Consider the following 27,961-nt stretch of genomic DNA (forward strand, 5'->3'; position numbering starts at 1 on the left):
AGCCAGCTAGAAAGCAAAAGCTAGCGAATAGATAGCTATTAGCTAGCGAATAGACAGCTATTTCTACTTGAGACGTGAAACTAAATTGTCCCTGAGCTTTTTCCTAGCCTAGCAAACCCCTGTATGCTAACGCTAGCGCTAATAATCCTTTCATGCTTCAGTGAGCGGCGCGTACCAACAAAATCGATGTTTCCCTCTTTTTTTATTTGATTAAATTTTATTGTAATATATTTTGTCCGTTTTGTCCCCTGCGTAACCCGCAAAGGGGGCGTGGCCAATGCCGAGATGGCCGTCGCTTGAGCTTCTTTCTGGGCGTTACTCACTTTATTATTCTATTTTTTGCCCGACGCCTTCTCTTCCATCACATCACAATCGCGGTTCATTTGTCTTCCGTGACCCTAAAGACCCCCCGGGCGTCGGCATCGGCGTCGACCCCCCCCCCCCCCCCCCCCCGTTCTTCCATCGCACTTCCTCAACGTTGGCGCGTGTGGCCCGATACATTATTGATGCTGGTCAATGGCGGTTCCATATTAATAAACGGAGGAAGAAGGGGAAAAAAAATAAAAAAACAGCCGACGAGGTCGTCACTTTTTTGGGGGGGGCGGGGTTTGAATTATTCAGTGTTATTTTTATTCTTATTTTTTTCCCCTGTTGGATTTTATATCAAATCAATAAATAATAACACATTTCAAAAAGTATTTTTGGGGAAAGTTTAGGGGTGAGTGAAAAAGTAAAGGTACTCTGAGGCACACAAATATGAAGTAGACATGGAATATTTACTGTAATGACATAATTTAGCGGCCTATCTAGACAGCTAGCTAGCTAGCTATTTGAGTTATTCCGCATTGAGTGAACGCTGGCGCGTGTGGCTGCCGCTGCTCGCCCAAAGGAAAAAAACGTGACCTTGAGAGTTTTGAAAGGCGCTTATCAGAATCAGAATCAGAATCAGAATCAGAATCAGAAAATTTCCCCATTGCGGGACGAATAAAGGTATTCTGATTCTGATTCTGATTGATTCTATTAGTTAGAGAGCGAGTTAGCTAGCTTTTGATCTTATTATTATTATTATTATTATCTAGTAGCTAGCTATCTCGATAGCTATCGAATAGGTATCTATTAGGTATCTATTAGCTAGCTAGCTAGCTTTCGATCTACAGTATTTCAGGGTTGAGTGAACGCTTCCGGGTTGAGTGAACGCTAGCACGTCACACGCCATCGCCGACGATGAATTAGCGACGCCACGAGTTGAAGATTCCGCCGAAAATGTCACCCTGTAATCTAGGAAGATTATGTCATCATAATTTGTGTGTCAGCAGGTGGGCGGGGGGGGGGGGGGTGCGGAACCACCTGCTGTGACAAGGCCCCCCTCTGCGCAAATTTTAATCCAATCTCATCGACGGCGCCAAAATGTCAATCGTGGGTAATTACAGCAAGCTGGGCGGCCATCTTTTTTTGTTCCGTGGAGTTTGGAGTCGGCAACCGCCGAGGCGACTTTAGCGTTGACGGTTGACGTTTTCATTAGAGGAGCATCACGCTGAACGCTCGGCGGTGACACATTCCGCTTGAACGTCCTTCTCAACCGTTATTTGACCCGTTTTTTTTTGTTGTACAGGTTTACGAACCCCTTGGCTTATAATAACTACTTGGCACAGAGCTGCAAACATTAAATAGATTGACAGAGAGAGTGAGAAAATGGATAGAAAACAATGAAATTTGGACTTGTTTCAACTTTGATAGTTCAAAAGCAGAGTGTGGACTGCAAGGTTAAAATATCTCATCAAACAAGCTCCACAAATAACCCGTACAAGCCATCTGTATACGTGATGCAAAAAGCTATCAACCCAGCTAAACAGAACACAATTGATGAGGAACTAGGTAAAATTATCGCAGAAAAAGCACCTACAAGGGATCATTCGTCAAAATGTTGAAAGAAGAAGGCTACGTTCCTCAAGTGTTTAATGCTGATGAAAGCGGCCACTCCATTCCATCAAGCCATCAACAACCCGCACAAAGGTAAATAAAAATACTTTATTATACCGTACAGTTTATTTTTTTAATTATAATACCATAGCACATTTATTATACGTAAAATAATGTATATTTTGTGTAGTTTTAAGGCTTAGAAAATTAGAAAATTATGCTTTATAGGGACCTGGGAACGGATTATTCTCATTTTAATGGTTTCCTATGGGAAATTAATTTTTGGGATACACACTTTTCGCCTTACACAGTCTGGGAACCAATTAAGTTCGTAAGCCAAGGTATCACTGTAGTTGTTTTTTTTTTTGGGGGGGGACAAAATTCCATTTGAAATCGCCTTGTGCTGTATACAGTCCAAGGGCGAAGTGGTATGGGGAGGGGCGGCGCCATCGATCGCTACGGAGCAAAACCTGGCAATTATTTGCAAGTGAGAGGCCCTAACTTGAATTTGCAGTCTCCGCCAGCCTCGAGATTAAGACGCAGTGATTGTTTATTGACGAGAACTGTTTTCATCGGTGTGAACGAGGCGTCTGGAGGCCAGGAAAGGGGGTGGGGGGTTCTGAATAATAATACGAATAATAATACATTTCATTTATCAGCGCCTTTCAAAACTCTCAAGGTCACTTTACAGTCACAGGATCAGTTTTTCTGTGGGTGAGCAGCGGCAGCCACATGCGCCAGCGTTCACTCAACCAGGAATAACTCAAATAGATCAAGTTAGCTAGCTAACTAATAGATAGCCAGCTAGCTAGCTAGTTAGACAGATAATAGATAGCCAATAGATAGCTAGCTAGGTAGCCAGCAACGGTGATCCCGTTCAACCGAGAATAACTCAAATAGATCAAGTTAGCTAGCTAGCTAATAGATAACTAATAGATAGCTAATAATTCCTGGACGCTTGATCCGCCAGACAAAAATGTCCGCCATTTTTGCTCATGAAAAAATAACATGGAAAGGGTTGTTGGGGTGTTTTGGCGCAATTCCACCATAATCGTATTTTTTTTTTTACGTAAAAAAAAATTCATAAACTTCGTACCTTGCGGACCACCATGACGATGATGTCATCAGATTCCATCCCATCATATTTTTTCCTTGTTTTTCAGGGAAGCGACGGGCAACGGCGAAGTGATGCAGCTCGACTTTGAGATGGAAAACTTCACTAGCCTGTCGGTGACGCGCCGCATCAACTGGAACATCGACTACAACGGTCAGAGCCCCTCGCCCGAATCCGAGAAGGTGGTCACCGAACTCACCGTGGTTCAGCGGGATATCCAGGCCATCCTGCCCTTGGCTATGGTCAGTTGGACACACATCAGATTGATTAAATTAGCAAGATAGCTCAACAGATGAGATGCTATAGCTATCTCGTAGCTGGTAAAATGCTCATAATGTGACTAGCTAGCTAGCTCGGTTGCTCACTCAGTGCTGTACCTTAACGGATGGAGAATGGAGCCAGATTAAATAAGCAAACTAGCTCAAAGGACAAGACGATATAGCTAGCCAGTCAGTACCAACCACGCGAGGTGCTGAGATAGTTGGTAAAATGCTAATAACGTGGCTAGCTAGCTCGCTCGCTCGGTTGCTCACTCGATACCTTAACGCATGGAGAAGAAAACAGATTAAATTAGCAAACTAGCTCAACGGACAAGATGATATAGCTAGCTAGTCACTACCTAGCACGTGAGGTACTGGGATAACTGGTAAAATGCTAATAATGCTAGCGCGATTGCTCACTTGGTACCTTAACGGAGTGAGAAAGAAACCAGATTAAATTGTCAAACTAGCTCAACAGGTGAGATTCTATAGCTAGCTAGTCACTACCTAGCACGTGAGTTACGGAGATAGCTCGTAAGATGCTAATAATGTGACTAGCTAGCTATCACGGTTGCTCACTCGGTACCTTAACGGATGGAGATGATTCTGATTCTGAGAAAGGAGAAAGTAGCCAGATGCAATCTAGCAACGTAGCATTTGGTAGTTGTCAAAGAAAAAAGCTCAAGGGCCAAATTTAATTATCTCCGCCGGCCCCTCCGTCACCCGAAGCGCTCGTAAATCCACATCATGTTTCCCCACAAAGTGAAATAACGATTACGAGCTACTCGTCATTTTACGTGGAAGTGGGGAAAAAAATAAGTGTAACATTCCGCCGCGCCATCTGCTCGTTGATGAAATTAGCATGTAAACAGACATCCATTTTAGGCACAACTCGGGATGGTTTGTAAACAAGGGAGCTATCGCCACTAGCATGATTTAGATTCGCATATTTAGCCGTCATAATCAGTCCCATGCTAACCAATTCTTTCGTTAGCATATCATTCTCTTTATTTTCTATTTACGTTATACACAAACAAAGCTTTGCGAGACATGCCGCCTTTTTTTCCCCGCCATTTGCTAGCCTCCAAGCGCCGCTAGCCCCATTACGCATTCTTCACTTGGAGTTGCACATCTGCTGTAAACATACGCCGCTCGCCGCGTACCCGCTAGTCAGCGCTCCCCCCTTGACATTTGGAAAATTAGCATGCGTCTTGTACGCCGGCGCGCGTGGCAAATTTTACACTCCACGCCGCCGTGACTTTTACTCGCAAGCCCCGCCGCTGTTGTTTTCCACGGCTGTGTGCTCTCTTATTCCTGCCACATTCGGGGGGCCCAGGGGGGGTCGCTTTTATTTGAATGTTGACATTGACGCTTCATTAGCTAGCTAGCTAACTATTATTCATCTATTAGCTTGCTAACTTGATCTATTTGAGTTATTCCCGGTTGAACGGGGTCACCGTTGCTGGCTACCTAGCTAGCTATCTATTTGCTATCTATTAGCTGTCTAACTAGCTAGCTAACTAGCTATCTATTAGTTATCTATTATCTAGCTAGCTAACTTGATCTATTTGAGGTATTCCCGATTGAGTGAACGCTCGCGCGTGTGGCTACCGCTGCTCACCCACAGAAAAACGTATCCTGTGACTGTAAAGTGACCTTGAGAGTTTTGAAAAGCGCTGATAAATGAAATGTATTATTATTATTATTATTATTATTATTATTATTAGGTACATAAGCTGTGTCTGGAAAAAAAGATATCTGGCTAAATAGATAGCTAATAGACAGCTAGCCAGATAGCCAGGCAGACAGCAAATAGATATCCAGCTAGGTAGCCCGCTAGGTTGCCAGCCAGATAGCTAATAGACAGCAAATAGATAGCTAGCTAGGTAGCCAGCCAGATAGCTAATAGATAGTTAGCTAGATAGCCAGCCAGATAGCTAATAGATAGCAAATAGCTAGCTAGCTAGGTAACCAGCCAGATAGCTAATAGATAGTTAGCTAGATAGCCAGCCAGCCACATAGCTAATAGACAGCAAATCGATCTCAAATAGCTAGCTAGCTAGCTAGCTATTTGAACTTTCTTGCCATTTTGATCAATTTCTCCATAATATTCCATTTTGTATTTATATATTTATTTCTTTTTGCTCCTCAAACGCTCGTGAACATTTCAATCACTTCTTGGCCTTTCTGTTCATAAATCAACTTTTATGATTTTTGGTCGTTGCGTAACAAGTCGACTGGCAAAAAAAGCGAGCTGGCGGCTGTCGTCGTTTTTATCATCGACGTTTATCATCCCGTCTGTGTTTACCTCATTTGCATACTTTTGCCGTTAATGAGTTCTTTTCGGAGATGTCACCTCTTATTTTTTGATTTTAGCCACCATCCACCTTAAATTTGCCAATTATGTAACATCTTCATCGGGGTAGCGCGACAACAAGAGAAGCGAGATTATCGACTGGTCGCACGAGGGGGGTGCTAGCAGTGACCGACCTTATTCATCGATCAGTCGTCGTCGCCAGCTCGATTAACATAAGAGTGTGTTGACAAAGCGTTTGTTTATTACTTTGCTTCCCGCTTTATTTAATGGACTCTGCTTGCTGGAGTTCCTCACTCTGATTGCCCCCCGTACCCGCAGGACACGGAGATCATCAACACGGCCGTCCTGACCGGTCGCACCGTGGCCATTCCCGTCAAGATGGTGTCCATCGAGATGAACGGCGCCGTCGCCGACGTCTCCGCATTTGTGCAGTGCAAGTCGGCCAATGAAGACATCGTCAAGGTATCGTAACCCCGCCCACCTTCGTTAGCCTGATGCTAATTCACTCATTCGCCACCATACACATCCGCAGATGTCAAAAACATTATTTTGTTATTTTTTTCTAGATAAATGTACAGTGATACCTCGGTTTACGAATGATTTATCTTACGAAATTTTCGGTTTACGAACGTTAAATTTTAGAAAATTTGACCTTGGCATACAAACTATTTTTCGGGATACACACAGAGCGCCACAATCACATCAAGCCATCAACGACCATCACAAATTTAAATAAAATGACTTTATTATACAGTACAGTGTATTTCTTTCATTACAATACAATAGCACATTTATTATACATAAAATAATGTCTATTTTGTGTAGTTTTAAGGCTTAGAAAATTAGAAAATTATGTTTTATGGGGACCTGGGAACAGATTCTTCTCATTTTAATGGTTTCCTATGAGGAATTAATGTTTGGGATACACACTTTTCGCCTTACACACTCTGTCTGGGAACCAATTCGTAAGTTCGTAAGCCAAGGTATCACTGTATATCAATAGTTATTTTTCCGGACCCCAAACAACAGTTGTTGGACCCGGGCGGGCCCGCACCCCACAGTTTGAGAGCCTCGGTCATAAAAGGCGCCTCCCATCTGGCCGGGGAAGTCAATTTGGGCCGAGTTGATCCGGTTAGGAGCACAAAAGCCGCCATGCGAGGCCTCTTCTCAGCGCGTCGTCCTGATTTGATTCCCTTAAATAAAATCAATAGTTCATAAAGTGCGGGCAAATACGTCAATGCGGGCCAGGCAGTAAAATGTCCGCCGACCCGTTTCGTGTACGTTGTTAACTTTATTGGCGGGGCGGCAGGTGCAATAAAACGAAAGAAAATCAAAACAAGCAAACGGACTCAACCAAAGTGAGGGGGGGTGGGGGGCATACATACATACATAAATATATAAATAAATAAATAAACGTTACAGCTGAAATTAGCATGAAACAGAGTCTTTTGACAACAAATAATCATTAATCACAAAAAAATTGACACAATTAAAATTGAGCTCATGGCTAGCCAAAGTACAAAAAAAAAAACATTAATTAAATTTAATGATAAATGAATAGGTGAATAAATAAAAGAATAAATAAACCTAAATAAATAACTAAATAAATAAATGGATTAATAAATAGAGAAATAAAGGATAAACAAATAAATAGAAAAATAGAAAAATAAATATGTAAATACATAAATAAATACATCGATAAATAAATAAATAGAGAAATTAACAAATAAATCAATAAATAAAGAGGTTATAAATAGAAACAATAAATAAAGAGAGTAATAAATACATTGACAAATAAATAGAGAAATAAATAATGCTATAAATTTATGAATAAGTAAATAACGGGGTAAATTAATAAATAAATTAATCAACAAATCTATAAATAGACAATAAATAGAAAAAATAAATAAACAGAAATAAATACATAGAGAAATAAATATAGAAATAAATATCGATAGTCCCGGTTATAATATATATATATGGGGTCGGATATATCGATAGTCCCGGTTATATCGATATTTTTTCGGACTCCCTTGAATATATATATCAATATATGAATAAATAACAGGGTAAATAAATACATAAATAAATATAGAAATACATCAATATATGAATAAATAACAGGGTAAATAAATACATAATAAATAAATAAATACACAAATAATAAAAATTAAGAGAGAAATACATACATAATTAAATACATAAATTAAGAGCGCCAATCCCGGCGGGTGGCCGGTCATGTGACGTCGCCGCTCCCCCACGTCCTCCTCCTCCATTTTGGGTTCATTCAATTTTGCAGGCAGTCGAACACAGGTGCATTTGAACATCGGTGACAAAGACGCTAACGTCACTCGGCATCGTCGTCAGAGCTCCCGCAGTCGTTTTCCGCTGATAAATTTGGACGGGCTAATTGAGAGTCGAAAGCTGTTAGCGACTGCAGCGGATGTTCCGCCCCCCCCCACCCCCACCCATCTAACCCCCACCCGCTAGCATTACACACGCCGCGGTGTTGCTAATGTGCCGTGGCATTCTGCGCATTGTGTCATATTTAACGGCGGGTGAAAAAGTGGTGGGGTTAATAAGGGCGACGCCACCCCAGGGCCTTTTTTCACACCCGTCTATGCCGGTCGCATAGATGTTTTTTTTCCTGTGTGTGAGCAGCGGCAGCCGTTCTCTCAACCTGGAAATAACCCAAATAGATAGAAAGTGAGCTTGCTCGCTAATAGATAGCTAATAGATAGTTAACTAGATAACCAGCCAGCTAGATTGCCAATAGCTAGCCAGCTACATAGCTAGCCAGCTAGATAGCTAACAGATAACTAACAGATAGCTAGCTAGATAACAAGCCAGCTAAATAGCCAGCTAGATAGCTAGCCAGTCAAATAGCCAACAGATAGCTCGCTAGAAAGCCAGCCAGCTAGATAGCCAGCTAGATAGCTAGCCAGGCAAATAGCTAACAGATAGCTAGCTAGAAAGCCTGCCAGCTAGATAGCCATATAGCTAATACTTTATAATAATAATAATACATTTCATTTCTAAGTGCCTTTCAAAACTCTCAAGGACACTTTACAGTCACAGGATACATTTTTCTGTGGGTGAGCAGTGGCAACCACACGCGCCAGCGTTCACTCAACCCGGAAGTAATCCAAATCGATAGAAAGCGAGCTAGCGCGCTAATAAATAGGTAATAGATAGCTAGCTAGATAACCAGCCAACTAGATAGCTAGCCGGCCAGATAGCTAGCAGATAGCTAGCAAGAAAGCCAGCCAGCTAGATAGCCATATAGCTAATACTTTATAATAATAATAGATTTCATTTATAAGCGCCTTTCAAAACTCTCAAGGAGCGGGTGAGCAGCGGCAGCCATTCGCACCATTGACTGAATGGGAACAAAACCCCTCAAGCACTTTCCCCATCCTCGTTTTTGACCCCACTTTCCTTTTTTTTCCGTACCTCAGATTCCTCATTAGCCTCATTAATCCGAGTAACAACGGCGGGCTAATGCCTGTGTAAGTAACCGTTGTATGTCGCTACGGCTAACCGAGCTAAATTAGCCGCCATCCGTTTAGCCGCACATCAATCACGGCGCCGAAAGCTCCTTAGCGGCGACACTCTGCCCGCTAATGCCGAGCCATGTGTCAGCTTTCATTCCATTTAACACCCTGATGCAAAAGGGGGTTGGGGTTGGGGTTGGGGGGCGAATTCCCGCTGCCTTGGGGCTGGCAATTAATCTGAGAATGTGGAAATATGACGAGAGCTGATGGAGCTTCCTTGTTCGCGCATGTCATTCATTTGCGACACGTCTGTCCAAATTGAAGGAGATTACGCAGTGTGTGTGTGTTTGTGCGTGTTTGTGTGTGTATGTGCGATCCACTTATGCGATAGCAGGTAATTAGCGCGCGCTAGCATCTGGGCACTGGTGAGTGAGTACAAGCGCCAGTCGTTTCAGACGCGGATGGACGGCTGTCCTGAACAGACCTTGGCAGGCTGCGCTGGACATTTTCTTTCTCTTCTTTTTTGTTGTCGTTTTGTTTTTCTTTAAAGGACAACCGACGCCTCCGGACAAGTTGCGTCCATAATTTGTAAAATCACTTCAAATGACTTCTACTGAGCGTACTTTAGTCGAAGATTCCACCGCATATAGCGATATTTTACCTTTTAAGACATATTCAGGAAGTCTTGTTTTCGAGTTGATGACGAATCCTGACGTGACGTCACTAAAGGAACGCCCCTGACCCAGAAAGCGACACACAATGCATTTGCGTTACGTCGGTTGATTTGCGTCGACTTGTTCAGGTTTGTCTCAAGGGACTGTTGTGCCGCAACGCCATGTGGGCGGGGGGAGGGGGGGTGTTGACATACGCAACAAATCATTTTTTGGGGTTGAAAGTTGCGCTTGCTAGCAAATCGGTGAATTTTGGTGAAGAAATCGGTGAGGTCTACCTTACCTTGACCTTTCCCCCCCTGCGCTTTGTGCGGTAGGTCTCCATGAACTGCGATTATGTTTTCGTCAACGGCAAGGAGACGCGAGGTTCCATGAACGCCAGGGTTATCTTCACCTACGAGCATCTCAGCGCACCCCTGGAGCTCACCGTCTGGGTACCCAAGCTCCCCTTGCGTGTGGAACTGTCCGACGACAACCTGAGCTTCATCAAGGGTTGGCGGGTTCCCATCCTGCCCGATCGCAGGTGAGGCGCCATTTTGTTTAGCACAACTAGCCAAATGAGGATGTTAGCAAATGGGGGGGAGGGGAAGTGGGGGATATTTTAACCAAAAAAATAATACATTTCGGGGTTTTCAACCTTCACACTTGCGTCGTATTGAACCTGCTGATCAAAAATACTTGGAAGTGAAAACCAGGAGTGTTTTTTCGTTTTTTTTTCTGGTGTTGTTTTGTTCCAATTAGACATCCGCTTGGTCAAACGAGGCTCCCAGGCGTAATTTGATCCGCTTTGTCATGTTTGCGTCGGATGCGTTTAGCCAAACAAGGCTTGATTAGCGCCGTGAGGATGCATACTTGAGGCGTTTCGGAACAAACAAGTGCTTTTTCGCACCTTGGCGTAGGCGGCGAGGAACATTGAGGGGGGAGGACGGGGTGGGGGGAGGGGCAGATGAGTGGTGTGTGTTTTGTCGCATTTCATGTCACCGCATGTTTTTTCCCCGACGTGTTTATAAATGCTAATATTTAGTGATAATTGTTGGGAGATTGAATCTTGACTGAGTTCTGGCGCCCCCTCTGGTGGATTAGTGCATTACAAGAAGAGATGACGCTTATCTGAGATATTTTTTTTTAATTCACCCAACAATATTTATTTATTATCTATCTATCTATCTATCTATCTATCTATCTATCTATCTATCTATCTATCTATCTATCTATCTATCTATCTATCTATCTATCTAGCTAGCTAGCAAGCTAGCTATATTATTTATAGCTGATGTTATAATAATAATAATAATAATAATAATAATACATTTGATTTATAAGCGCCTTTCAAAACTGTCAAGGTCACTTTACAGTCACGAATTTTTTTTGTGCGGGTGAGCAGTGGCAGCCATTCGCGCCAGCGTTCACTCAATCCGGAAGTAACTCAAATAGATAGAAACCTAGCTAGCGAGCTAATAGATAGCTAGCTAGATAGCTATATAGCGAATAGAGAGCCAGCTAGATAAGATTTTGTTATGAATGGAAGAGGAAAGGAAAGAAAGAAGTAGAAAAAATACAGCAGCTGCTGGAAAGGCAGACACTTTTGCGGCGCCATCTTGAAAAAAAAAAACTAAATAACAAATAATATGACAACACAAAGACACAAATTCAAAAGCATCGGGAGGACTGGCTAGCTTACATGCATGTGCGTCATCGATCGATTTGTCTATTTATCAATTGATTTTTTTTTTTTTTTTTCCGTGGGTGTGTGGTGTTGAATTCCATATGGATTTTGTGGCTCTTAACCGGGTAACACTGCACTGTAATCAATTGCATTTTGGCTTAGACTGTTCTGCCCAACCTCCAGCTCCCTACCTCCCCCCATGACTTGACTTGGCGCACCGCGCATCACTCACTCCCTCCCCCCCCCCCCTCCCCCCGACTGCAGCAGCAACAACAATGGAGTCTCCCCGGCCCGCAGTGTCTCAATGTAACAGTCGGCGGTGGCGACAATAACTGGACGAGACAGCATTCCAAAAATGGCGGACGTCCTGCGCCGCGGCGTCTGGCCGCGTTTTACCTCAACCGCCTGCGTTTTTTGGGGGGGAAATGAATGACTCACTGCCGCTGCCCACCAGACTCGCTTACCTGAGCCGCTTCCCGAGGACTACTTTTTGAATGGCGCCAGATGCTAAACAAAGCCGAGACGACAGGCCTACCGTCAACTGATAAATAAAAACCCAGTGGATCGATGTCAATATAGCATCATCACTACTAGCTGCAGCTAGCTAGCTATTATCTATTTGAGTTATTTCCGGGTTGAGTGTGGCCCGGAATATCCCTTGAATATTATCTCGCCTCTGTTCGGGTTTTGTTTTTTCTTGCTTTGCCGATAAGGCACCGGTCAGACCTCTGGCAATGTTTTTCCCTCCACGAGGGGGCAGCATATTCCTTTTGTCCATGTTAAATTATTTATTTATTTATATTAATTTATGTATTCAGTGGTTCATTTATTTCTTTATGTATTTGTTTATGTATAGTTATTTTTATTTATGCATTTGTTTATGTTTTTGTTTGTTTGTTTGTTTATGTATTTGTTTTTTTAATTTATTTATTTATCTATTTATTTTGTTTATTTAGTTATTTATTTGGGTGTTTCTTTGTCCATTTATTCATTTATTTATTATTTTTTGTCGTTTTTATTTGACATATTTATTTATTATTGTTTATTCGTGTGTTATTTTATTAATTTATGTAAATAGTTGTTAGTTTTTTTAATTATTTTTATTTATTTATTTCTTTGGTTATTTATTTGTTTGTTTTTTAATTATTTTTAAATTCTTATGATTATAATTTAATGTAATTATTATTTTAATTTTTTTATTTGACCTTTTTTCCGCCAAAAATTCCAGCCCAAACACACGTGTGGTTACACATAACATTCAAGATGTATTATTATTTCATTTTTTAAAATATGAATCTAAATGTCTGATCTGGCTGACTCGGTCCAATTTCGGACCGGCCGTCCTCAATTACAATTTGGAACTCCCGGGTCCTAAAGTGTCCCCGTCCCCTTCCGTCTTCTCCCCCAGGAGCACCAGGGACAGCGACGTGGAGGACGACGAGGACGAGCGTCGGGTGAGCCGAGGTTGCACGCTTCAGTACCAGCGGGCGCTGGTCAAAGTCCTGAGCCAGTTCCACACCACGTCCAGCGAAGGAAGCGACCAGGTCATCACCATGCTGGGACCCGACTGGCAGGTGGACGTCACGGACCTGGTCCAGGACTCGCTCAAGGTGGCCGACCCCCGCGTGGCCGAACTGGTGGACCGCACCGTCCTGGTCGGCCTGGAGCTGGGATCCAGCGTCTTGAAGGTGGGACGACGCCGCCCGCTTTCTCCTCCCGGGGTTTAGCTTTTAGCTATCGCGCTAGCTAGCGATTAGCTATCTATTATTGATAGCTGCCTGATTTTTACCTGTATGTAAAAATCCACACAAAACAGTCAAATAATAGGTAACATCAGCAGCTATCTAGCTGGCTAGCTTTTTGCTATCTAGATAGTTAGCTAGCTATTAGCTATATATTATTGATAGCTGATGTTGATTATGTTGTGGGTCATTTTTTTACCTGTATGTAAAAATCCTATGAGCTAATGCGCCAGCTATCTATTTGCTATCTATTAGCTGGCTAGCTAGCTGGATATTTATTAGCTATATAGCTATCTATCTATTATTCTAGCTGGCTAGCTATTTAACGAGTAAGCTATTAGCTATCTATTAGCGAGTGAGATGGCTTTTTATCTATTTGAGTTACTTCCGGGTTAAGTGAACGCTGGCGCATGTGGCTGCCGCTGCTCACCCTCAGAAAAATTGCCTTGAGACCTTGAGAGTTTTGAAATGCACTTATAAATGAAATATATTATTATTATTATAACAAATTAAAAATAACGTTGTGCTGTCTGCAGGTGGACTCGCCCCTGGCCGTGGACGCAGCTCTGGGCCAGGCAAGCTTCTCTGTCACCGATGACAAAGTGTCCATCAGCCAGCTGCGCGTCCACGCCGTGTCGGGGTTGAGCCTGGCGCTGAGACCCAGTCCGGGCAACAGCCACACTTTGGTCGCCAAGGCCACTGGCCTCCAGACGCTCGTCGCCCCAAAGCAGGTATGCCTCACGCCCGTCTGTCGCCCTCGCCGGCGTTGAACGTAAAGAACGACACGGAAACGTTTTTTGCTTAAAAACAAATAACTCAAATAGATGGAAACTAGATAGCCAATAGATAGCCAGCTATTAGTTAGCTAATAGATAGCCAGCTAACCAGTTAGCTAGCCTGCTAATAGATGTCTAATAGATAGCTAGCTAGCTAGCTACATAGTCAGATAGCTAGCTAGATAGCTAATAGATAGCCAGCTAACTAGCTAGCTAATATATCTAATAAATAGCTAGCTAGATGGAGACATAGCCAGATAGCTATCTAGATAGCTAATAGATAGCCAGCTAACTAGCTAGCTAATATATATCTAATAGATAGCTAGCTAGCTGGATAGATAGCCATATAGCTAATAGATAGCCAGCTAACTAGCTAGTTAGCTGGATAGATAGCTAACAGATAGCCAGCTAACTAGCTAGCTGATAGATATCTAATAGATACATAGCTAGATAGCAAATAGACAGCTACCTAGCTAGCTAATAGATATCTAATAGATAGCTAACTAGCTGGATAGATAGCCAGATAGCTAATAGATAGCCAGCTAGCCAGCTAATAGATAGCCAACAGATAGTTAGCTAGCTGAATAGATAGCCAACTAGCTAGCTAGATAGCTAATAGATATTCAATAGATAGCCAGATAACTAGCTAGCTGGTTAGATAGCCAGCTAGCTAGATAGATTCGTAATTCGGTTTTAACCCCGCCCCCTTTTCCCCCTTTCAGGAAGCCAGCCTATCAGTCTGGATGCTTTTCAGCGACAACACAGCGGCGCCGCTAACCTACTTCGACCCGAAAGACTACAACCTGAACGCGTCGACGGCCGACGACAAGGTGGTGTCGGTATCGCAGGAACCGCAGCAGCGCTGGCCCGCCGTGGTGGCGGAAGGCCCGGGCGAAGGCGACCTTCTACGGGTGGAGATGACCATCGGCGAGGCCTGCCAGAAAACCAAACGCAAGAGCCTGGTGGCCTCCGCCGCCGTCTTCGTACGCGTCCGATTCGGAACCGACGAGGACGAGGACGAAGACGACTGGGACGAAGGGACCGTCACGGGGGGTCCGGCGCCCGACGGGCGACTTTACGAGACGTCGGAAGGGCGACCGCTTCCTGATGATTACACCCGGCCCCCAGCGGGGGGCGATAATGAGCGGTTCACACTGGCGGATGATCAAGACCTGCACCGGGAGGACGAAGAGGACGAAGAGGACGACGAGGACGATTTCACGCCGTCCCCCCGCAACATGAGCGACCTTGAAATCGGCATGTACGCCCTACTGGGCGTCTTCTGCTTGGCCATCCTGGTCTTCCTCATCAACTGCATCGTCTTCGTCCTCAAGTACCGCCACAAGCGTCCCCCGCCCGAAGGTCAACAGGTCAACGGCGACCATTCGCATCATTGGGTCTTTTTAGGCAACGGACAAGCGCCTTCGGAGCGCCGGCCCTCGCCGCCCCCCGTCGAGCCTCCGCCGGGTGGGGCGACCACCCGTTGCCATGGCGACCAGCACAGCAGCGGTAGCTCGCGCAGTAGCGCGCAAAGCCACGGGCGAGGCGACGGAAGCTCGGGGGGGTCCGCCCGCGAAAGCGGCGAGGAAGCTAGCTCGCCCACATCCAAGCGCAAGCGGGTTAAGTTCACCACTTTTGCCACGCTACCCGTCGAGGGCCTGCCGTACGATTCCGTGCCCGTCGTCGACGACGACGAGGACATTCGCTGGGTGTGTCGGGATATGGGCTTCCGGGACCCCGAAGAACTGCATGACTACATGCGTAGGATCAAAGAGATCGCCTGACTCGACGGGTAGGGGGGGGGCGGGGTTTACTAGATGGGAGGCCCATTTTTAAAATCATAGACACAGAAATGGGAAAAAAATGGCCTGCTGTCATTATGGCTTTGTTTGTCGCGTTGACTTTGAACCAGGAAGTTGATCACACGGGACAAAATGGCGGAAAGGGGCGGGTTCAAGCAAGCCAAAGACTCCACGACGGACAAAACAAGCTGACACGGGAAAACTGTCACAGACTTTTCTATTATTATTATTATTTTATTTTATTTTTGCCAAAATGGATTCTTTATCCTCATCGTCCTTTCGTGTCACTTTCATTTTTCTACATGTTGCAAAAATCTGAACTTTTTCACACACACCCCCCCCCCCTCCCCTCCACCAGTCCAATGCCTTACAACCCACCCCTCTCTCGGATACTCGTCGGCGGCGTAGCATCCGACCAGTAGCAAGCAAGTGACAACGCTAACGCATTCCGATGATGCTGATGCCATTTTGTTTTTTGTTGTTTTTTTAAAATTTCAATCACGCTAAAATTTCGTAACGCGTTTGAACTCGTCATCGGGTGAACAGGACCAAAATATGCGCAACTTTGGAAAAACAAGCAAAAATTGCCATTCGGAATCTGATGCCGCTGTGAACAAAATGGCCGCTGTGAACAAAATGGCCACCACAAACAAAATGACCGCCTGTGTGTTTTCATCCAGTTCACGTTTCATTTTAATAACTCGGGAAACCGGAACGTCGTCCTCGCACACCTAGCTGGCTATCTATTTGCTATCTATTAGCTCTCACTAGCTAGCTATCTATTAGCTAGCTAGCCAGCTATCGACTAACGCAAAATTAGCGTGACATGTAATCCATGTTGCGTTCCAACCAAACGGTCGTAAGTCGAAATGGTCATAAGTCAAAATCCATTCAAAATAAATCCACTGCGATTTGACTTAAAAACCACCGCGGGTAGCCGAGCTAATCCCGCTTTTAATTAGCTGCGGCGTGTTCCGCTTTGAAGGCCGACGTCCTGATAAAAATAATAATAATAATAATTAAGTAAATAATCATAAATGAATAAAAGCAGCTCAATGACTGAATGAATGAATGTTTTTGTGGCATTTTCATTCCAAACAGCATCAGAAGGTCTTTGGATATGTTTTCTCGTGTTTTTTTTTAGCGTCAATAATGAGCCACATTGAATCACAAGGCCACCTGAGACATCCTGGACACCCCCTCCTGCCCCCTAATCCAAAATCGTAGCCTCAAAAATGTCAAATGACGCATTTGATGTGATTGCGAGAATTTAGCCTTGTAGCTTTTTTTTTATGTAAAAAAAAAAAAATTCACAGGAAACGCCTCCCGTTTAACCACCTAACAAAATAAAAGCAATCGGACACTTCATGTTCAATTTTTTTTTTTTTAAGTTAAGTTAAGTTAATTTAAGTTTTGTTACGATGTTTGCGGCCATCTTGGAATCGGAGGCAAATTTGTTCCACCAAGAAAAGCGACCACGAGAAGAGAATAAAAAAAATCGATCGATCGATTGAGCTATCGATCAATTGATTTATCTAACTATTCATCAATTGACCAATCAATGGATTGAATGAGCTATCGATCAATTGATCGCTAGATAGATCGATGGATTGCTCGAGTGAAAGAATGAAAAACTGCTCCGTGCTCACCGTTAAATCCTCGCCGATCAGTCGTTCGGTCGCTCGGCTGTTCAGTCAAAGCGCCGAGTTCAATGAAGCTCGTTTTTCTTAGTTTTTCTTCAGCATTCATGTCAATCCATTTTGGGTTCCTTCATCTTTTTGCCTTTTTTTTTTTGTTTAGCTAAAAACGCCATCGGGTGTAATCGTTTGTATTTTCTGACAAGCTGCTACTTGGAAGTGAGTCCTCACCGCTACCGCTAGCGCCGCCGCCATCGCACTGACCGCCATTTTCTTGTACAAAGCACTGATTTCTTTCCTGTTCTTCTCTTGGAAGCAAATCCTTGTATTTTCTCGTTCTACGTAAAACACAAAACAAAAATGCCATACTGCACTCACGCTGTCACGCCTCTTTTTTCCCCACATTGAATTATCATAATGGGGACCTGGGAACGGATTATTCTCATTTTAATGGTTTTCTATGGGAAATTAATGTTTGGAATACACACTTATCACCTTACACACATTTTCTGGGAACCAATTAAGTTTGTAAGCCAAGGTATAAATGAAATGAAATGTATTATTATTATTATTATTATTATTATTATTATTATTATTATTATTATTACTATTATTACATCATTTTTCCGAAATCCAAACTTTGGGGCGCCCACTACAGTTAGGGGGTGGTTATTTTCTATAGCTAGTCATATAGATAGCTAATATCTAACTAGATAGCTAATATATAGCCAGCTCGACAGATAGCAAATAGATAGCTAGCTAGCGAGATAGCAAATAGCCAGTTTTACTCTAATTTGATATGATAACATGAAATAAAATGTAAAACTACTGACATTTAATGCTTTCTTTTTTGATGTTGCCGCAAATTTGTGTAGGTCGGACGATGTTTTGAGTGGAGTGCCGCAGTTGATGCCCTCCCTCCGTCCAACCTCCCACCCCTCGCCACCCCACAAATGCAAAATTTCCTCCTGCAGCTCCGCCGAGTGTCCATGATGAAGTCGCCGGGACATATTTGGCTGGAGGTTATCAGCCTCCCGCAGACGCTCACGCTGGCGTGACGGTTCCAGCTGAGGCCGTAAAAATCGCTTGTGCCCCCCACCCTCCCCCGCCCTTACCCAGTGGACCCCTCTTCCTGTCCTCTCCGTATGCCGCCATATTGGCTACAAAAGCATCGTCGATGACACGCTGCGCATTTCTCGCAAAATTATGACCCTAGTGTGGATAGGAGGTGTCGTTTAGGGACTCAAATGGAGCCGAGTGCGGAAGCTAGTACGGAATCACGTGGAAAATACGGTTATGTGGCTATATGTTAGCTAGCTGGGTGGCTATCTGTAAGCTATCTAGTAGCTAGCTAGCTGTTTGGGCAAACACTTGACAGCCATGCCGGGGAAGGCCGAGAAATTAAAAGCGGCACAGAAGTCCAAAAGTGACCACTCGTCAAAACGCAAACAAGCCCTCAAAAAAACAATTTGGAGTTGTCTAACTAGTCAGCTAGCTAACTATTAGTCATCTATTAGCTAGCTAGCTAACTTGATCTATTTGAGTTATTCCTGGTTGAACGGGGTCACCGTTGCTGGCTACCTAGCTAGCTATCTATTTGCTATCTATTAGCTGTCTTACTAGCTAGCTTGCTATCTATTAGTTATCTATTAGCTAGCGAGCTAACTTGATCTATTTGAGTTATTTCCGGTTGAATGAACGCTGGCACATGTGGCTGCCGCTGCTCAGCCACAAAAAAAAACTTAACCTGTGACTGTAAAGTGACCTTGAGAGTTTTGAAAGGCGCTTATAAATGAAATCTATTATTATTATTATCATTATTATTATTATTATCTGGCTATCCAGCTGACTATATAGCTAGCTAGCTGTCTAGCTAGCTAACTATTTGCTATCTAGCTATCTATTTGCTATCTGTCTAGCTGGCTATATATTAGCTATCTAGTTAGCTGTTAGCTATCTAATTGGTTGACTAGATAGCTGGCTAGCTATTATCTATATGTTAGCTAGTTTTCTATCTATTTGAGTTACTTCCGGGTTGAGTGAACGCTGGCGTGTGTTGCTGCCGCGGAAAAACGTATCCTGTTACTGTAAAGTGACCTTGAGTTTTGAAAGGCGCTTAGAAATAAAATGTATTATTATTATATAAAACTACGTGTCATGTCAATGACGCTTTCAGGGGCTTGAAAAAAAATATGTGCATTAGCATACTGAAATATAAATAAATTCTAAGAATGCTGCTTTTTTCCCCCTTTGGAAATTTTTAACAAAAGACAGGGGCTGAGTTAAATATACAAATATGCTCTCCGTCAAGTAAAATACTACATTTTTAAAGAACGATAACACCGCGTGCTATCAAAACGAGGTTTTCGTTGTGGCATTAAAGGAAGCGTTTTCAGCACTTCCTGTTCCCTCCCTCCCGCTTTTCCTTTTGTGTTTTATCATCCGTAACATTTGTTTTAAGTGAGACAGCTAATCAGTTGGCGAGATGGAATTGTTGCAATAAAAGTGTTTATTTGAACGTAGCCTCGGGCTTTTTTTGCACACTTTGACTTGATGGCTCCCGAGCAACCTGCTGGGAATTGCGTTCGTTACCAAGGCGATGCGGAAACTTAAAAGGGGGAGTGTAAAAGATCAAACGTTTACGATATATGGTCATAATGCGTTTAATATTATTTTTTTTATGAAGGAAGGAGTTTTAATTACATTAATTATCTTTAGGAACGCTGATTTTTGTTCTATTTTATATTCATCCTACAATATAATGAATCATACAGTTCAAACAACTAAGGATAGATCCTTTAAATGAATCAACGATAAACATTATTTTAAGTCGTGATTTATACATTTTTTTATGTTTTATAGTGCTTAAGGAGTATCTAAGTGGGGTTTTGTGTCTGGAAATTAGGAAACGGCTACTTCCTCGTTTTCGTTCGCTTCGTTATTATATGGCATTGTGGGTATTGTAGTTATGTAGACTGGATTTCGCATTTGCGTTCCTGGCTGCTTCGTTAATTAAACAACATTACCCATAATACACCACGGTCGTATTAGTTAGTTTCCCCGCCTGTCGTTTGAAACGGGACAGGAGTTTTCTGGTTAGCAAAACAATTCTAAAGCGACGTTTCGACCTCATTTTTGGTCAACTTTGTCATTAAATATTAATCAAAAATGTGAGGATGGTCCTCTTGCGAGAAGGAATGTGCCCCGGACTGGATGACGATTTTGTGCGACGTTTGCGGCACGTCCACGTTAAAACAGGTTAGAACCAAACGACAACTGCGAATTTGCACCAAAAAAATGTCCGTTTTCTGGATCTTCTTCTTCCTGCAGTGGAAGATTTGGTCTCGTCGAACATGGAGGAACTCGCACAGAAATGTTCGGTGTCATATAAGGTATTTATTTTTTTATATTTTAGGGGAAATAATTATGTCGAAAATTCTGCGGCGAATCGAGGATGTTTGCGTCGCCAATATATGACGCCATCCAAATGAATAGGTGTTTTGTTGACGTCTTTAATCATTGAAGACATCGTCGACCTTTCACTTTTTCGTATCATTTGCACACATAAAATGGCGGAGACATTTTGAGAGTCAATAAAAAAAGTATGTTGACCACTTGGGCAGGAAAGAGAAAACGTAATTTTTGTCAAAGGTCCACCCAAGAAACCAATTTTGTCTTCCTGTGCGCCAATAATCAGAAAACAAGGCTTTTGGGAGTGACAGGAAGAGGTCACGAGGGGCCAGTCCGCAATTTATTGTTTCACCTCACGCGGTGGTTCCCTCTGCGCTCCGTTGCCTGGCAAACATTTGATTTAATCGTGACAAGCAAAGATCTCCAGCGGTCTCTGTCCTTACCAATGTGAAAGGCGCTTAGAAATTAAATGTATTATTATTAATAGAGTTTATTTCTTTAATTATAATCCAATACAACATTTATTGTATGTAAAATAAGGTATATTTTGTGTAGTTTTAAGGTTTCTTTAGTAGAAAATTATATTTTTATAGGGACCTGGGAACGGATTATTCTCATTTTAATGGTTTCCAATGGAAATTAATGTTTGGATTACACACTTTTTGCCTTACACACTCTTTCCGGGAACCAATTAAGTTTGTGAGCTGAGGTATCACTGTAATAATAATAATAAAGTTTTAATAAAGTTAAACATTTTGAAAGGATTTCGACTTACGACCATTTTGACTTACGACCGTTTATTCGGAACGGAACTCGGTTGTAAGTCGGATGTTACCTGCAATTTAAAATTTACTCTACTACCAAAAAAAAAAAAATCATAATAATAATACATTTCATTTATAAGCACCTTTCAAAACTCTCAAGGTCACTTTACAGTCACAGGATACGTTTTTCTGTGGGTGAGCAGCGGCAGCCACACGCGCCCAGCGTTCACTCAACCTGGACTGGAAGTAACTCAAATAGAATAGTAAGACAAATAGATAGAAAGTACCTAGCAAGCCGAGATAGCTAATAGCTAGCAAGTTAGATAGCGAGCTAGTTAGCTAGCCAGCCAGATAGCTATTGTATGTACGGTATTACAGAAAAGACAAAGTGAATTTTAGTGAAAAGATAAAACGTAAGTCTGCTACATAATTATTTAATTAACACTATAAAGATAATTATAAATGAAATGTATTATTATTATTATTATTATTGTCATTTTTTTCCTCACACCGTCGAGCGTAATAAGTGTTGCTCAGTCAGCGTTGGTCCTCAAGCAGCCCGTTCGCGACCTCTCCGACTTTTGATGAGCGCCTTACGGGCCCAATTCACGTCGGCCCGCCCGCCCAGACGCGCCGACCCGCTAATGAAACACCTTAACCCGCCACCACGCGAGCCTGTTCTTTCCATTCGGCCCCGAAGGTGAAATGTCATGGTTTTTTGTTCCGGCGCCAGACCCTGACCGCCATTCGTCGGGTGCTCCTGGCTCAGTACGGCGCCTTCCCCGTTTCCGGCGCCGACCTCTACGACGAGCTGCTCAGCTCCACCGCCATCCTTTCTACGGGAAACGCAAAGTGAGCGCCGCCGCTACGCACTTTATTCCCATCTGTCTGATATGATCGGAACAATTTTTCTGCGTAGCTGAAAGCTAAAATTAGCACATATAGTGATACCTCAGCTTACGAACTTAATTGGTTCCCAGAAAGTGTGTGTAAGGCGAAAGGTTAGTCTGCCAAACATTTATTTCCCATAAGAAACCATTAAAATGAGAATAATCCGTTCCCAGGTCCCCATAAAACATCATTTTCTACTAAATAAGTCTTAATCTGTCTCTCGCTCTCTATTTCACTCTCTCTCTTGCTCTCTCTCTTTATATCTACCTATTTAGCTAGCTAGCTAGCTAGAAAACTAGCTACATATAGATATAGATCTCTCTCTCTGTCTCTCTATCTATTTAGCTAGCAGCTAGCTAGCTATATATAGATATAGATATCTATCTCAGTCTTTCTCTCTCTCTCTGTTCCCGTAAATCAACCCCCGCAAAGAGATTTTGTGATTTTATTTTATTTTTACTAAGCAGATTCTCCCGCACGTCATCCCCAACCAATCAATCACAGCCTTGAGTCATGTCGACGTGCTTTCCGAAATTGAATTAGCATTGAGCTGCCGTACCCCCTCGTGTAGCGGAATATGCAGCCAACCGAGTCCGGGAGGGTGTGTGTGAGAGTGTTTTTGAGTGAGCGTGTGTGTGAGAGTGAATGTGTGTGTGTGTGTGTGTGTGAGTGAGGGGTGGGGAATCTCGAAAGACTGTGCTTGTCCCATTTCAGCCCCAAAGTGGTATGTGTGTGTGATGTATGGGTCCGCTAAGCTGCTCGCCGTTGGAAGACAAACAGCTGCTACGACCAAAAAACGCTAGCCTTCCAAAATGCTTCGTAAAAACGCTGAACATTCCCTTTTTTTTTAGGCCAGGAAATGTTCTTACAAAACCGCTTTTTCATTTGAATTTTGCATCTTGAAGTCAGTATTTCCCAGAAATGCTCAAAAAGAAGCTTGCGCGTGTCATGGCTGCCCCCTAGCGTTGTAAAGATGTCATTTCGGACGACCTGTGGATCGGCTTGACAAAATGTGGGTTTTTTTGGGGGGGCAGCAACATGACTGGAATAAAGTAAAAAATCTTGAGGAGATGTATGTTAAAAATGACCTTTTTTAATTAATGATAATAATAATAATAATAATTTATTAATAGTTTACATTTCAAATCGATAGAAAGCTAGCTAAAAGATAGCTTATAATAAGAAGAAGAATAGTAATAATAATACATTTCATTTGTTATTTTATTTATTTTCATTAATCATAATTTCATTTATGAATAATTTACATTTCAAATAGATAGAAAGATAGCTAGCTAACAGATAGCTAATAATAATCATAATCATAATCATACATTTAATTTATAAGCGCCTTTCAAAACGCTCAAGGTCACTTTACAGTCACAGGATACATGAGATAGCTAGCCAAATAGCTAGCTATCTAGATAGCTACATAGCTAATAGATATCTATATAGCTAGCGAGCTAATAGATAACGAATAATAATAATACATTTAATTGATTAGCGCCTTTCAAAACTCTCAAGGTCACTTTACAGTCACAGGAGAAATTTTTCTGTTACATTTGACGCTTTTTTTCCGAAATGTTGAGACAAAATAGAAAAATCTCTCGCAGCAAAAATCAAAGCAAAGGACATTTGTCGCCATCTTTGTTTTCCCTCCCAAGGACGCCCGCCCGATATTTCTTCACACTTGTCACAATAATGTCACGCCACCTCCAACATGGCCGTGTTGATCCTTCACACTGAGCCGGGGGGGAACCTCGGGTATGTAGATGCAAACCAGGGTGAGCGCGACATCCATCGCGGATGAAAGCAATAGAAATGGCGCCCCCGTCTTGATTTATTTTGTTGTCTTGTTTGTGATGGCTTTTGTTTGTCCTCAGCCTGGACGCCCTGCTGGATTCCGGCGTGTACACGGGCGAGATCACCGAGCTGGCGGGGGGGCCGGCGAGTGGCAAAACTCAGGCGAGTGAGCGAGTCACAAAGCGCTATTAGCTTCTGTGTTCATGGTGTTTGGAATGTGTGCATTATCTATCTAGCGAGCGATATAGATAGCTATCTAGCGAGCTAGCGATATAGATAGCTATCTTTCTAGCTAGCGATATAGCTAGCTAGCTATCTTTCTAGCTAGCGATATAGATAGCTAGTCGTATAGCAAATTGGCGATATAGATAGCTATCTATATCACTAGCTAGCTAGATAGCTAGTGATATAGATAGCTTGGCATTTAAAAAAAGAATAATTTTTCATATCACCCTCACATTTTTCACAATTTTCATCTAAGGTAGCTAGCTCGCTACCTAGCTAACGATCTAGCTAGCTAACGAGCTAGCAAGATGTCTTGCTAGCTCGATAGCTAGCTATCTAGCTAACTATTTAATCTCAATGTGGGTGAGGTATGACAATTAAAAAAATGTCACATAATTTTTCAAATTCACGTCACTTTTTTTATACAATTTTCCTCTAAAATGTTTTTTTTTTGTTTTCAGGTGTGTTTGGGCGTGGCGGCGCACGTCTCACAGCACTTGAAGCAAAACGTGATCTACGTGGACACCACGGGGGGCCTGTCAGCGGGACGCCTGCGCCAAATGCTGCGAACCCACACGAGTAGCGAAGACGAGCAGGTGCGCAAATTGATATCGTAATTATTAATAAGCTGGACGACATAAGTGAACAAAAAAATAAAAATAAATAATCGTAGTTGCACAAGTCTGCACACCCTGCCAACAGCCATTGTATTGTAATTAAAGAAATAAACTGAGCGGAGAATTTCGTGGAAAAGGATAAAAAATATAAAGAAATTGGGGGGGGGGGGGTCGAAACATGCGCTAATAGCAAAATTCATCCTATGATTGGCAATCTGGCTATCTATTAGCTATTTAGTAGCTATTCATAGCTATAAGCTATTTATTCGCTATACAGTAGTTAGCTAGCTAGCCTTCTATCTATTTGAGTTACTTACGGGTTGAGTGAACTCTGGCGCGTGTTGCTGCCGCTGCTCACCCACAGAAAAACTTATCCCGTGACTGTAAAGTGACCTTGAGAATTTTGAAAGGCGCTTAGAAATGAAATGGATTATTAATATTATTATTATGATTATGATTATTTGCTAGCTATTTCCTATCTATTATGATATATTATTATTACTATAGTATTATTATTTAAGGTGCTGCATATTGGCAGCATTCTTTTTTCCAATTTTCCTACATGTCATATTAATGCTAACCAAAAAAACAATCCCCTAGCCGCGTCACACAAAAAGTGGCACTTCCACAAGGGTGTGTAGACTTTTTCTAAGCGCTGTCATATGCGCAGCGCTTCACAAAACACCCGAGTGTCGTTTTGGTTGACAGATGGAAGCCCTGCAGAGGATCGCCGTTCACCGCGCGTTCGACATCTTCTCCCTGCTCGACTGTCTGTACCGACTCGGCGCCGGCGACAACGTCGGCGGGCTTCGGCAGGTGCCTGTCGCGCCGCGCCGCGCCGCAGAGGAAACGTCGGATGTTGATGTTTGTCACGTTTGCCGAGACAGGCGAGCGGCCACGGCGGCTGCGTCAAGGCGTTGATCGTGGATTCGGTGTCGGCCGTCATCGCTCCACTGCTGGGAAGCAGGTATGATGAAGGTGCGTGCTTCGCCGCAAAGATCAAAGGTCAACTGGCAACTTTTTGCATTGGATTAGCCTTTATTAGTCTTGCAGTGGAGAAATTAGCATTTCACAGCAGCAAAGTGATGAAAGGAAAGAAAGAGGTAGAAAAACCAACACAGGAACAGCTGGAAAAGCTAAAGTGATGAAAGTAAGAGGATGGAAAGGGAAGAAGTAGAAAAACAAAATACAGGAGCTCCTGTAAAGGCGCCGTCTTGAAGTCAAATTGATGAAAGGAAAGGAAGAAGTAGAAAAACAAAATACAGGAACTGCTGCAAAGGCGGCCATCTTGAAGTCAAAACAACAGCAAAAAAAGTCAATAACAAATAATGTGACACAACACAAAGGACAAATGTTGAAAGCAAACACGAAGCTGTAGCATCCATTGACGAAAAGAGATTGTCTGACATCTCCTGTCCCACGTCAATCCGCTTCAATTCCAAGCCGTGACCGTTCCACATATTATTATAATAATAATAATACATTTCATTTCTAAGCACCTTTCAAAACTCTCAGTCACTTTACAGTCACAGGAGAAGGTTTTCTGTGGGCGAGCAGTGGCAGCCACACGCGCCAGCGTTCACTCAACCCAGATGTAACTCAAATAGATAGACAGCTAGCTAGCTAATAGATAGCTAGATAATATGTTTGCTGACTCAAATATATATATACAGGTAACATCCGACTTACGACCACCCGGACTTACGACCATGACCTCCATTTAAAAAAAATAATTCTACGCTTGGCAACGCAACGCGCTAGCAGGCCGGCAACGCGTACGACAATTTTGGCCAGCCAGCATCTCACTCTCGCACAGCAATCAACCGTGTGATAGCACCAGAGGGGGGAGTCTCTATTCAACATTCTGAATGGATTTCGACTTACGACCATTTTGACTTACGACCGTTTGATCAGAACGGAACTCGGTCGTATGTCGAATGTTACCTGTATATATTTGTATTTTTTTTGCGTAGCGATGTACATGATGAGCCAAGTAGCCTTCACCCTCAAGACCTTGGCCAAAGATTTCAACATAGCCGCTTTGGTGAGGACACGCCCGCACGCCCGTCGCAGGACGTCGTCACTCGACAGCGATTGCCGCTTGTGCAGGTGACCAATTACGTGACGAGGACTGACGCGGGCGAGCTGCAGCCCGGCATGGGGGTGTCGTGGAGTCACATCCCCAGAACCCGAATCCTGCTGGAGCGACTCCCCGACCCCGACCGACCCACTCGACGCTCCGCCACACTCATCAAGTCTTCCAGGCGGGTAAGATAATAGCGCCCCCCCTAGTGTATGGATGTATGCATTGCGACACACCTGTCATGTCTTGCTCAGCCGTGTTTGATTCGGGCCGAATTGGACCTTCAGTGGTGAAATGGCGCCGAACGAGACACTTTGGGCAAGCGAAAGATGGACACGGCAGATTCTTGACCACAACTGACTCAGGGTAAATTTACACGCTGGAATTGAGATGCCATATTATCCCGGTGACCTTTGAACTCGTCATTTGTGCTTTGGTTGTACTGTCTCATTTTAATGTCAAAATAGTGGCATGTAAAATTCATGTAGTAAAATAATACATTGGGGTCTTATGTTCCTCTTTTGTTGGAATATTCAAAGTTATTCTTTCAAGATGAAATAATTTGTTTTTCATATGCCATCAGCCTCTTTTAATTTTTCCCTCCTAAATTTCAACATTTCACTTTTTGTCATGTTGATATTGTTTTTAGCTTGTTAAAAAAATCCAAACTACTTTATTATTCAAGCTTCCCTTATTCATGGAAATCATTTTTTTGCAATAAATTATAATACACATTTCTGCATGTGAGTGTGTTTCTTATGTTTATTTTTT

The 27,961-nt window shown here is 42.8% G+C and overlaps 2 protein-coding genes across 5 annotated transcripts in view; both read left to right on the top strand.

Annotated features, from left to right (window-relative positions):
* The window catches only part of tmem132e (transmembrane protein 132E), a 119,805-nt gene extending 100,747 nt beyond the window's left edge, over positions 1–19,058 (top strand). For both annotated transcript variants that reach the window (XM_089017386.1, XM_089017385.1), the window contains exons 4-9: positions 3,084–3,276; positions 5,930–6,073; positions 10,094–10,299; positions 12,851–13,130; positions 13,721–13,915; positions 14,683–19,058. In XM_089017386.1, the coding sequence (XP_088873512.1) occupies positions 3,084–3,276; positions 5,930–6,073; positions 10,094–10,299; positions 12,851–13,130; positions 13,721–13,915; positions 14,683–15,744 (2,080 nt within the window). In that variant the 3' untranslated portion in view covers positions 15,745–19,058. The remainder of the gene's footprint in view (positions 1–3,083; positions 3,277–5,929; positions 6,074–10,093; positions 10,300–12,850; positions 13,131–13,720; positions 13,916–14,682) is intronic.
* A 1,408-nt stretch (positions 19,059–20,466) lies between these two features.
* On the top strand, positions 20,467–27,922 carry rad51d (RAD51 paralog D). 3 transcript variants are annotated; one of them, XM_089016901.1, is made up of 9 exons: positions 20,467–20,657; positions 20,730–20,791; positions 22,308–22,426; positions 24,346–24,427; positions 24,952–25,086; positions 25,816–25,923; positions 25,995–26,074; positions 27,081–27,375; positions 27,445–27,922. In XM_089016901.1, the coding sequence occupies exons 1-9, from the start codon at positions 20,576–20,578 to the stop codon at positions 27,481–27,483; spliced, it is 1,002 nt and encodes a 333-aa protein (XP_088873027.1). In that variant the 5' UTR covers positions 20,467–20,575; the 3' UTR covers positions 27,484–27,922. The 3 variants fall into 3 exon arrangements, with proteins under 3 accessions (XP_088873027.1, XP_088873029.1, XP_088873028.1); XM_089016903.1 differs by lacking the exon at positions 27,445–27,922 and having other exon boundaries at positions 27,081–27,151; positions 27,217–27,374; XM_089016902.1 differs by lacking the exon at positions 27,445–27,922 and having other exon boundaries at positions 25,995–26,085; positions 27,081–27,359.
* The last annotated feature ends 39 nt before the right edge of the window (positions 27,923–27,961 follow it).

Source organism: Hippocampus bargibanti, linkage group LG16 (genome assembly GCF_051943395.1).
Source record: "Hippocampus bargibanti isolate YZ-2025 linkage group LG16, ASM5194339v1, whole genome shotgun sequence".
NCBI lineage: Eukaryota > Metazoa > Chordata > Actinopteri > Syngnathiformes > Syngnathidae > Hippocampus > Hippocampus bargibanti.

Excerpts from the sequence above, each read along its gene's own strand:
- rad51d (XM_089016901.1), top strand. The coding sequence starts at position 20,576 with ATGGTCCTCTTGCGAGAAGGAATGTGCCCCGGACTGGATGACGATTTT. Across the intron at positions 20,658-20,729 it reads GCACGTCCACGTTAAAACAG|TGGAAGATTTGGTCTCGTCG; the intron begins GTTAGAACCAAA and ends TTCTTCCTGCAG. Across the intron at positions 25,087-25,815 it reads CGAGTAGCGAAGACGAGCAG|ATGGAAGCCCTGCAGAGGAT; the intron begins GTGCGCAAATTG and ends TTTGGTTGACAG.